A 12,097-nucleotide genomic window follows, 5' to 3' on the forward strand; every position below is an offset into this window, starting at 1 on the left:
GTGTTTTTATTTACTTGACTTCAATGTTGCATGACAGAAAAATAAATTAGTATCCATAAAAAAGGTCTCTTAATTAAAAATATTGTCATAACTGCAGAAAACCTTCTCTCTTTTAGGCCACACTCCCCTCCTTTAGCCTTCCTCCTCCCTGGACTTCCTTCCTCTCATTAGAAATCTGGCTGCCCATGAATCCCATCTGCTCTCAAGTCAAGTCCATCCCGCCATTTTTCAGGTCTTGTGCTGTGTTTGTCTTAGTGTGGAAACAATGAAGCTGAGGGCACCTGTTTCCTCCAGGGTCCTAACACTCCACAATCATGCTGAAACCCAACAACACATGTGAGGGCTTCAGGGTACTTCCTGAAGGTGAGGGGGTGACTGTGGAGAGCCACAGACTCCCGCTGAACTCTGTCACCCTCTGTCATCCTCTGTCATCCCTGTTTCCTGCTCCCCGATGAGTTGCAGCGTGCTGGACTTATTGTCTGGGCTCAGACGACAAACACTGGAAGTTAGACGGGACTTTCCAAGCTTCAGTCCCCTTTCTCTCCCACTTAAATAAATAAATAAATCATATGACTTGTAGTTCTTCCCTTTATCAGATATTAGCCAATCACACTTTATCAGGGGTCTCCCACGTAGTCGGTTCATAAAAGTCAAAGATTTTGTCAGAAAAGAGTAAATTTCAGGAAGTGAATAAGATATGAGGAACTGTGAATGAACCTCTGGTGATTTTTGTTAGAAATACATAGACTCCTAATGTAAATGTGTGAAGTGTAGTGTTTTACCAATAACTTAAAACAATAATAATTTAAAAACAAAATTGTTACAAACTTCTGTTTAAGGTTCATGGAAATATATTTTTAAATAAATTATATTGCTATATTACATTTAAATTATAGTATATATTATATAGTATAATATTTTTTTATTATTATAAATAACTTCCCATCAGGGGATTAACTAAAGTATTTTTCATTTCATTAAATGTTTTGTGACAATAATTTACTAAACAGTTATTGAAATATTTCATTTAAACATGAAAATATGGCGATATTTCTTATTTGATGTTCTGATTTGGATGTTGTGGTTGTGTGGCGGTTATCACGTCACCTCAAAGCAGGAAAAATCTTGATTGTTCTCCTTGTGACCTTGTGGATTTTCCTTCTACATTCCAACCACATTTATGTTAGGTTAGTTTTGTGTCTTTAATTAAACATAAGTGTGAGTATGCAAGCTTGTTTATCTTGTTTGTCTATGTTTTGGCCATTGGATGGATTGCTGACCTGTAGTGGGTGTACCCTGCCTCTCACCATGTGACATTTGGACTCCAGTCCCCTCTGATCCTGAACAAAAGAAAGTGACAAAGTGAAGGAAAATATACTTTGTTATGTGCATTTGGACATTTTATTTTAGAAAATTTATTTATTTAAGAAAGAAAAAAAAAAAGAAAAAAAAACATGATCTGAAGGTAAAATAAAACCAAAGTTACAGAGGTGACCTGTACATAAAATGGCATGTTGATTTTCTTTTCAGTTTTACTAAATAAACAAACAAACAAATAAATAAATAACATAAAATATGTATGACTATAAATTTGCAATGAGTTATTTCAATTACTAAATGTCTATCAGGAGGATGGCTGCCCTTATTTTAAGACCTTGCAGTTGCCTCCCTCTAGTGGTTTATCACATAAGCTCAGAATGAAAATGTTCTTTTCACTGTTTAGATCATCTGCCTCATTTAACTCTTGTTCATTTCTCAATATTCAGTTTCATTTTCCTTGCGCAGCAGGTCATGGAGCAAGTGATATTGATTTATTCTCTTAAACCTGATAACTTGGTTTTGAAGGCAGTGGATTAATGATTTAAGCATAATGTTTCTTGGCCCAAGAAGTTAGGTCTTTTTAATGTAGCCTATATCTTTTTTTTCAAGTAGAAAAAAAAATGATGCTGCCCACAGTTTAAATTTAAGTAACATGATCAATTAAACATTAATAAGTAAATTCCAATAAATTTGACAATTACATATGGATTGTGAAATACATTACATGAGATAAAGTACTACACACATGTAACCAGTGCTTATAACGACTAAACGCGCCCTCGTGACCACTGCGCACGCTCAGCTGTGTGTCAAAGTCTCCCTATCAGCTACTCGCAGTGGCAGTACGTCGTGAAACATTGTGTTTATCAGGGTGAATCTGGAGACTGTGGACCATGTGCCGCTGTGAAGAGAGCTGACAGAGCAACGGTGAGTGTTGGCGTCAACTTACAAGCAGCTGAAGTGAAGTTTTCACCACCACACTGTCAGCCTTTCAGACCTCGTGCGCCGGCATTTTTAGTCCGAGTCCTCTGTTGAAAATTATGTTTTCACATTTATAACACAATAGTGACAAAAGTTAACAGCGGGAGGAAAAACTAGTCTGAAACCATTCGCTATTTTTAAGCGTTAGATTGTTATTAAACCGTAACAGGAAATATTTTAGGTTCGTTATGATTTATAAAAACAATGTGAGGTTATACCACTAACATTAGATAGCTCTATAACAGACATCTTTTCAGTTTGATTTTTGCTTTCCTATCACACACAATTATCTTCTTGAGAAGTGTTGATACGTTTATATTCGTAATTCGTAGGAAGCCATTTTCACGTAGAAAAAAAAGATTTCTAAATGGCAGGATAACTGCAACCCTGTAAATGTAATCAATATTTAACAGACACAATTTCCCCAAAAATATTATTAGTGTTTTCATCCTATTTATAAAATATAAACAGATTTGGAGTTGGATTCTAAAAGTCCTCTCATAAATGTGAGAAATAAACTAAATGTGAGGAAAAAAGTTTATGTACAAGTAACACCCATCTGGAAGGTTTGTACAATTAGCAGATTAAATGCTGGACAGGTGAGGGTGCCAGGATTGGGTACAAAAGGAACACCCTGCAGAAATTTAATATTTCCAGGCAAGGATGGGTTGTTGTTCTCCACCTTGTAGCAAACTCCATCAAAAACATCTATAAGTCCAACAACAAGTGTCGGCTTTTAACTTCTAACATGCATAATGTTATGAAAGATTCGGGGAAACCTCAGTGTGCAGAGGCTAAGAACAGAAACCACTGTTTTCAAGAAGTGTAACTGTAAATGAGGAAACCGCACAGAGAAGTTGGCAGTTTCTCTTGGAACAAACTTATGTCAGATGGCTTAATAGACAGAACGTGTGTGTACTTGTCTGACCCGCCTGCAGTCTAGATGTGTTAGAAATTACAAAACATATAGACACATATTCTGAATGTGTGAATGAATAAATGAGATGAGAGATAAAACATTACATCAAGACGTAAACAGCTAATAATTAAATGGCAGATAAGAAGGTAGAGTATATTGGTAACTAAACAGTCAAGAAAGACACTTCACCTGGGAGCTTTGCAGATGTCACTAGTGTGGATAACTACAAAAAAGTCTAATATTTCACCAATAACTTCCAAAAAAAAAGTCTTAGAGATCATTAAAAGAACAAAATACGAAGAACTCGGAGAGAGCAGTCCTCCGCCAGGCTTTGTAATTCTTATTAGCCAATGATTGTGGGCATTATTTTTTTTAGTTAGAAACTATAATGGCAAAATTATCCTTATTTCCACATTGTAAAAAATCCTGGATCCAGGCGGTGATCCGGATCTTCACCAAATATATAATTACTTATTCCATTTCTGAGATTTCCTAAAAATTTCATCAAGATCCTCCATAACTTTTCAGTTATGTTGCTAACAGACAGGCAGACAGACAAACCAACAAATAATGATTACAAAACTTTGTTTAAGGCCAGCCCTACAATATACTGGCAGTTTTTCCAGGATGTAATCTGCCTCCTGTCTGGCAGCAGCTGGGACCGGCTCCAGATCCCCCACAACCTTCATGGGTTGTTATATTTTTAAAGAAAAAATTTTAAAGAAAATATACAGCAAATTATGAAAAGACAGAAAACAACTGCCACAGACTTCTAATTAATAGAAAATCTTTAACAAGAATGTACACAGATTGCAAAGTTGCATTAAAAGACATTTTCAGTTGCCAGATACTTATAAAAAGCTCATCGAAAGGAACAATGATGTTGCACAATTGTAAATATGATTTCAAACACAGATACTGGTTGCCACTCTCATAGTGATAGCCTGCATTGCTATTTAAATAGAAGAAGCACAGCAAATGACCATAACATGTAATGTTTTTTCACAGCTTGTGCTGCACAGAAACCTAGTGGTTGGAATTCTGCTTCACCTCCTCGTCTGCCAGTAGGTTTCTAGGTCAGTAGTTCGTTATTTAATTTCACTGATTATATATAGATGCACAAAAAGTAATCAGTCAATGTAATTTAATGTTTGAGTCAAAGTTGTTAGTTTACCTCAAGGCGTTTTCTATTCTGGCTGATATGTGTGAAGTCTTTCAGGACTTGAGGCGTTTAATTGTGTGTTGACTGTAAATTCCTGTAATTCCTTCTGTGTGGCAGTGAGAGGCATTAGGTTAGAAATGGATAAAGTTGCTCTGCTACTCGCTTCCTTTATTTATATATAAAACTCACCAAACTGTACAGAACAAGGAAAAGGATTCTCACCTCCTCCTGTGTAGTAGGAATTATTATTGCCAAGCCTTATCTTTCTTTTAGTCATGTGTACTTAGATAAAAAGCATGCTATTACTTAATGTTATTACTTAAGAAGTGATCCGTCCATGTACAATATCATATTATTTTGGATTAAATCATTTATTGCCATGCATTGTTTTTCATTGTTGATGAATTAATGAAGCTCATGTATGAGGAGGTCCAGTTTTTTAGGTGACATCCAGCAGAGGTTTCCCCACCAACCAAACTTCATATGAGTTTTGAGTGAGGGTTGATGCACCGTAAATACTCTTACCTGTTGCCTAGAACTGATGCAGCCCCTCAGATGAGATGTGAAAACTCTTCAAGGAGCATAAATATACCCAGTTTGCCCGGCATCACATATATCACACCGAATACAAACAGCATTACTTTAGATTATACCATGGTCTGGGTGAATACTCGATTCTGATTGGCTGGAGGGTGTCCATTAAAAAGTGATAATGGACACCTATAAAAGAAGTTCCAGCCAAATAGCCTTATTGCTGTAAATTATTGCGCTGACTAAATGGTAGTTGGTAACCTGTGGCAACAGAAACTCAGACACCGGGCTGCAGATGTGCCAGATCAGAGCAGCCTGCAGGCTTATTGAACATGTAGGAAACTATCTGTGGACTTTGACTGTTTAAAACAAAATGTCGCATCATCCTCTGGATACACACAAGCTATAAGAGCTGCACCCACCCTCTGAAATGACACTTTGTGTCATGTAACATAACTGTGGCCGACTGAGCTGCAGGTTCTGTGTTAGCGCCGGTTAAGAGTTGCCGCTGGAGACACGCCAGATCACGTCTGTGACGGGCGTCGCTATGAAAGCAGCCTGCAGGCTTATTGGACGTAGGAAACTATCTGTGGACTTTGACTGTTTAAAACAAAATGTTGCATCATCCTCTGGACACACACAAACTGTAAGAGCTGCACCCGCCTTCTGAAATGTTTGTGTCACTTAACATAACTGCGGCCGACTGAGCTGCAGGTTCTGTGTTAGAGCCGGTTACCTTGGCAACGCGTCACAACAAAATAGTCCAATCGGCCGCTTCTTGTGAAAAACCTACGATTTTACTGGTAAAAAACAACATTAACACATTAATAATTTTTTTAATATTTTTTTCTTTCTTAATGGACCATGGTATAAGCGGTATAATGCCCTCCGTAGTGGCCATTTGCCATTCGGTTGCCTCTACAAAGTCCATTAATTTATGATAATGGTCGGGCATTATCCCTTACATAGAAGAATCCAGGTGCTGAATTAGCCCACCTGCAGTCCAGGCCATCCAGTGATTGAAGATATCTGGTACCTCATGAACTGCGACATAGAAGACCCAGCATTATTGAGCAGCTAGAATTATATATTAGAGAAGAAGAAAATTTGTTTAAAGAAAAAAAAAAAAAAAAAACACAACCAAATCTGTTTGAGTTTCTCCTTTTTAAAATCCTGTGTCTCTTCTGCTGTTTTGTTTAAGGAAGAAATGTTGGGAACTTTCAGTGAATTTTCACTGGATGTCTGATTTATCTGTGCTGAAAATGTTCATCAGCGATCAGCTGCTCCAGTTCACCTCTCACCCATATCTGCTCAAATGAAAGCCAAATTGTTAAGCAGCCCAGTCACACATAAATGACACAACAACAGTTTATTGGCCCGTTGGAAGTTAATCATTACGTCAGCCACGGAGAAGATCTAAAACTTGTTCAGCTTTTTGCTTTTCTTGAGGTTTATTTCTTTATGTGTTTGGAACTTGCTGGAAAAAGCCTGTTCTCCTTGTTCTACTCATGCACTTATCTTTATCGTTCTTGATTTTTTTCTTCTAGTTAAGTCTTATGTAGACATGGCTAAGTCAAAGGTGCAATCAGAGAGCCGAGCCGGTGAAGCAGAGGGTCCAGACGGAGGCTGGGGCTGGGTGCTGGTTGCAGCCATGTTCATTAGCACGAGCCTCGTGTTTGGCCTGATGCGCAGTTTGGGAATTTTCTTTGTGGAGTTCATCCAGTATTTTGAGGAGAGCGCTCAGGCCATCTCCTGGATCTCATCCACTGGCCTGGCAGCACAGCAGTTCTTCAGTGAGTCACTTCTGCATAGTAACATATGAATGTGCTGCTTATACTTAATTCAATTTTGAAAATAAAACAGCAATTCTTTTCTTTTTAGAAGCTGGATCTGGTTAATATTGTGTAGGTTTTGCATGTTCAGCTTCTTGAATATTAACTATTATGTTGTTTCAAAGGTTTTTAGAGGACATATTTATTCAGACGGTTCATTTGTTTCATACAATATATGCTATTAACATCATAAAGCCCTCTAGGTCCTTCATTACTAACTCAGCCTGCTTGTGGTTTATAAAAATTTATTTAAAGTTGTAATGGTACCAAAAATACAGCAGACTGAATTTTTAGATCATTTTAGATTTAGATATACTCTTTTGTTGTAGCAATAGTTGTATAAAGTTTTCTTTGATAAGCTTCACAAAACACTCAACAGCTGGAGTGATGAGTGAAAACAGACTGAATGTTGTGAATGTAACAGTCTGAAATAAGATATTTTTGACAATATTGTTGCAACTATAAGAGAAAAAGGCCTAATACCTTTTAGTTTGATGAAATATTACTTACTATAAATGTGTGTGTGTGTGTGTGTGTGTGTGTGTGCGTGTGTGTGTGTGTGTGTGTTTTGCAGGTCCGTTGGGTGCGGCACTGTGTAATGCATATAATGCCAGGCTGGTGGTGATGACGGGAGGCTTTCTTGCTGCACTCGGCCTCATACTTGCCTCTCAGGCCACCTGCCTTGTTCACCTCTACCTCACAATGGGTGTTGTTTCAGGTTGGTTTCTCTTCCTCATGGACATCTACATTAACAAAACATACCATATTCATTTTATAGATGTTTAACTTCTGAGGTTATCTCTAACCCATACCACCCTGGGGTGGTTCCAGTAAGACAGATTCTGTTAATAAAAAGCAACCCAAGGCCTAAAAGCACTGCCATAATTAAAATAGTTGTGGCATCATTCTGCTTCAGACTTGTTCGTTTAACTTTGGAAATGTTACAGCTAAAAGCTTTTACATGCTTACTCAAATGAGCATGGTAAATTGTTGCTTGAACTTTTCAAAATGTTCTCTGGTCTGCTGGTGGGATGAAGGAAACTTATTCAACAGATTTTTCTGATAAGTCTACATGTGCAGATATCAAGTGTCACATTTTGATCCAGCACATAGTTGTTCATAGAACTCAATGACTTTAGAGGTGTTTTTGTGATGTACAAGTGAAAAATAACTTTTGTGGTTAATCAGTTAACTGTGTAACCAGAGTAGTGACCTGCATTTGCCCAAACTGACCCTTCACAGTGCCCTTCATGTACTTTAACTCCAGGTTTGGGTTGGGGGCTGGTCTTCACTCCCATGGTTGCCACAGTCATGGCTAACTTCACCCGCCGCCGTGCACTGGCTCTGGGACTGGGCTTCTCCAGCATTGGCCTCTCATCCTTTGCCTTTAACCCACTCTTCCAGCTGCTGGTGGAAACATATGCTTGGCGAGGCGCCCTGCTCATTCTGGGGGGTCTAAGCCTCAACATTGTGCCCTGTGGAGCCCTCATCCGCCCAAAGCGGAGACCTGAAGCCCCAGCAAAGGTAGACCACATAATAGAGCAGTATGCTAGTCTAAAAAGCAGACTTGTACCCAGTTAGAGCATTTATGAGTACAATCAACAGGAATTTACATCTGCTGGATCAAGAAAGTTTGTGTCCCTTTTCTTTTTATGAGTATTTGAACCTACAGTCCTGAAAAAAAGAAGGAAAAAATACCACTCTGAGTTTATTATTGGCTGCTATTTAGATCACACCCTCGGTTCATACTAACAAGAAATGGCCATAAATTTATTCCTGTGATGAGGTTTCACTGTATCAAAACTAAAGGAATACACCACACATGGAATAATGTATCCATATATTTGGAAAATTCTGAAAAGTTTAGGAATTCCTGTGTTATTGTTCACAGTAAAAAAATATTCTATTGAAGATTCTGCAACAAAGTTCTGTAAAAAAGAGAAAAGGCCACAGCTCAAGTCGAATGGCACCTCAAATTTACTGTGCTAAGAGGAAAACAGCCCTTTAAAGTTTGTCATATAATTTTAGAGCTACAAGTGGTTTAAAGATATCTAGAAAAAGCATAGCATGTAGACTTGAAAATGAAGGATTTTCATGTAAAAGATCTGCAAGAAAACCCCCTAACTCTAAGCCAGGGATATGTGCTGTGAAAGAAACAGAGAAGCACAAATTTATGACAACAAAAAAGAAAGTGTAGGGAAGTGGTCAGTGTATTGTGGGGTCGTCCCCAAGCAGAACCAGCAGCCTCCTCCTATGGCAGCATAACTGAAAGACCACCTAAGCCAGCAGTATCTATAATCTTTATCATTTTAGGCCTAATTGTAAACGGAAGAGAGGGTGTTGTAAAAATAGCAAGGTATTAAAAAGTAATGAAAATCTAGTTTGGTCTCTTACAGTTTGTCCAGGACTGTAATAATAATATTTCATCATAATCCATGTTGAGCTATCAATAGTTTGAGGTCTGTCATGAATTTGTAATAAAAACAATTAGGAAATTGTAGGGTTGCAAAATGATGATGAAACTCAGGATTTATTTATTTGTTTTTTCCTCTGCAGGTGGACTCTCAGAGCAGGTCATCGTGTGCTGATATCCTGCAGCGAGTCTCTTCCTACCTGGAGCTCTCGCTGCTCTTGGAGAGGCCTTATCTCACCTACACACTGGCCGTCACTCTTTTTAATGTTGGCTACTTTGTGCCATATTTCCACCTGGTGGCTCACAGTCGCCAAAGTGGCTTCTCAGAGTACCAGGCTGCTTTTGTCATGTCAGCAGCAGGTGCGACGGACATTTTGGGCCGAATAGTGTCGGGTTGGTTCTCTGACCTGGGCCACTTTCGGCTCATTCATTTAGTGGGTTTGTGGACGTCTCTGGCGGGAGTGTTCATCATGCTGCTGCCTGTGAGCTCCTTGACTGGATCCTACGCTGCATTAATGTTCATCAGCCTCCTCTACGGCTTCTGCTCTGGAGCGTTGACCTCTCTGGTGTTTGCAGTGGTGCCTATGATTGTTGGTGTGGAGCGCGTGATGGGGGGGCTCGGACTGCTGCAGCTCATCGAGAGTGGTGCAGGACTGCTGGGGGCTCCTCTGTCAGGTAGGAGCACACTGAAGGAGCAAAGTTGGAGCGTTAGAGGAGAAAACACTGTGATTGAGTCTGTATATAACGTCAGTACTGTTTGCAGTGAACACCATGACATCTTTCATCATCCGAAGTTCCCAAATTAGTTCACACCCTGAAACTAGAAATATGGGTCAGTCAGATCATCTCATTAAAACACCCAGAAAATGGGAGTTTTATTAGGTCCAAATCATTAAAACAAAAGTGAAAAGTTTTTATTTTAAAGAAGAAAAAAAATCGAATTTTTGCTGCATTTTTTTTCTTCGAAAATCTGTGTTACAAAGAGGTATTAGGGTTTAAAAAATTGAGTAATTCTGATTATAGATGAGACTTGTGAATTTATGAGAAAAAAAAAGTATATATTTTTTTATTGAAAGTGGTAAATTTATTTTTTGTTTGTTTTAAAAATTACAAGAAAAAAAGAGGTTTTGTGTCACAGCATGCATGCCTAAAGCAACAATGGTCATGTTTCCTTTCTACTGCAGTCAAACATTTAAGACGGGTTCAATAACATCATCTTCACTGACTCATTATAAACATAAATGTTTTAAAATTTTAACCAAATCCTGTTGATGAGAAGGCATTGTATATTTAATAACTCCCCAGCTGTCTTATATTTATCTTTTTTGTTTGACCTCACAGATGTCTAAATCTGAGGATATTTACCACACATACAACATTTTCTAGGACTTCAGGGGTTCTTTTTTTTCCACTGCAGACTAACAAATATAACATTAGCAACATCACATGTGAGAGTTCAGATGAATCCTTTTCCTCCTCCGTTCATTATTTCACTCTCATTTTTAATTGTTCTTAAATATTTTGTGTGATGTTAATGGCGTTTTGTTAATATTTTTTGTTTGATGGGAGATTTCATTTTTGGTCTGTCTCTGTGTTTGAAGGCTTGCTTAAGGACATCACAGGCAACTATGTCGCCTCCTTCATGGTCGCGGGCTCTTTTCTGCTCCTCGGTAGCCTGACCATGGCCACTCTGCCTCACTATTTCTCCTGCACAGATCCACCGCCTCCTCAAAGATGCTCCTTTGATGAGAAGAGTAACAGTTTACATCCAGAGCTGCTGCAGATGAATAGTTTGCCACCTGACACAAATAATCCAACAGTGGAAAGGTCCGACAGGTGAAATAACCAGCCTGTATCAGACCATGGTACTTTTCTGAAGAGGTCATCGTCATGAATTATGTTGCATGAGTTGATGAAGAACTGCATTATACCTCACAGGCTCAGATCCAAAGCAAATAGTGACGCCAGCAGAAGAAGGACCAGCGATTAAATACAGAAAAAAAAGAAACATGCCATCAAATGAGCTTTCAGCTTACCTGGCTGAGAATCTTAGAAGGAAAAACTATTTCCACAGTTGTTCATATGAATTTTAAATGTAATTATGACTCTGCATATATGATTTTGCACCCTTAAATTAGACTTTGTTCAGTTAACTGTGACACAGATGATGATTATAAGCACAAATACTGTCCATCACTGCAGCTGGATTAAAGCTCTGTGGAGCCTCCTGTTCTTTGTGCACCTTATCTACAAAAAAGTGCACATTTTAACTACACATACCATTGATATTATGCAGATTTAGTGAAACATGGTAGTTGTGACATTTAGAATAAAAAAGATTTTCAGAATTTAACATGAATGAATATTACAATCTCTACAAACCATTGTATTTTACGTTGCTGTCCCAAGACATAATCTAAGGTGTAAGTTTTTGTGTTTAATTGCTTTTATTTTGTTTATATTTGGCCTAACTCTGGTCTTGTTTTCCAGTTTGATGACACTGAGCTTCACAAAGTCCTGCAAATGTCTGTTTTACTACCACTAATTTGTTTATATAGATGTATGGATAAGATATTAAGTGTCTTGGTCCACACAGTGCTGCTTTATGTTAACACTGATTTATCATGCAAAGCTCTGAAACAGGGTCTAGTAACAGCTTTTTAGCCTCAGGAATCTCTCCTTCTATCAGTGCATTGTGTTGCTCTGCAGGAGAACAAGACTGTGTTTTCTCAAGTGCACTTTCTGATAGTAATTTCATTTTGTTTGCATAAGCACTCTGCGCGTCTGAAAACCATAAACCAAGATTGACTTTGTAAACCAAAGATGCTTGGCTTTGAGAGCAACTGGATTCACTCCATGTTTTCAAGAACAGGGTCACTGTGACCTGCTGGACACTGCTACACTGACTGCTGGGTTGCTGCAGTGCAAGGGGCATTTGG

General features: G+C 38.4%; 1 protein-coding gene across 2 annotated transcripts; it reads left to right on the forward strand.

The window, feature by feature from the left end:
- Window positions 1-2,125: 2,125 nt before the first annotated feature.
- Window positions 2,126-11,889, forward strand: slc16a13 (solute carrier family 16 member 13). 2 transcript variants are annotated; one of them, XM_041985063.1, is made up of 7 exons: window positions 2,126-2,247; window positions 4,229-4,296; window positions 6,461-6,706; window positions 7,320-7,463; window positions 8,013-8,269; window positions 9,302-9,833; window positions 10,760-11,889. In XM_041985063.1, the coding sequence occupies exons 3-7, from the start codon at window positions 6,478-6,480 to the stop codon at window positions 10,996-10,998; spliced, it is 1,401 nt and encodes a 466-aa protein (XP_041840997.1). In that variant the 5' UTR covers window positions 2,126-2,247; window positions 4,229-4,296; window positions 6,461-6,477; the 3' UTR covers window positions 10,999-11,889. The 2 variants fall into 2 exon arrangements, with proteins under 2 accessions (XP_041840997.1, XP_041840999.1); XM_041985065.1 differs by lacking the exon at window positions 4,229-4,296.
- The last annotated feature ends 208 nt before the right edge of the window (window positions 11,890-12,097 follow it).

Source organism: Melanotaenia boesemani, chromosome 5 (genome assembly GCF_017639745.1).
Source record: "Melanotaenia boesemani isolate fMelBoe1 chromosome 5, fMelBoe1.pri, whole genome shotgun sequence".
Classification (NCBI taxonomy): Eukaryota; Metazoa; Chordata; class Actinopteri; order Atheriniformes; family Melanotaeniidae; genus Melanotaenia; species Melanotaenia boesemani.

What these genes read in the sequence shown, in the direction of transcription:
- slc16a13 (XM_041985063.1), top strand. Translation starts at nt 6,478, where the DNA reads ATGGCTAAGTCAAAGGTGCAATCAGAGAGCCGAGCCGGTGAAGCAGAG. An exon ending in GACCTGAAGCCCCAGCAAAG is followed by an intron (nt 8,270 to 9,301) that starts GTAGACCACATA and finishes TTTCCTCTGCAG; the next exon opens with GTGGACTCTCAGAGCAGGTC. An exon ending in GCTGGGGGCTCCTCTGTCAG is followed by an intron (nt 9,834 to 10,759) that starts GTAGGAGCACAC and finishes CTGTGTTTGAAG; the next exon opens with GCTTGCTTAAGGACATCACA.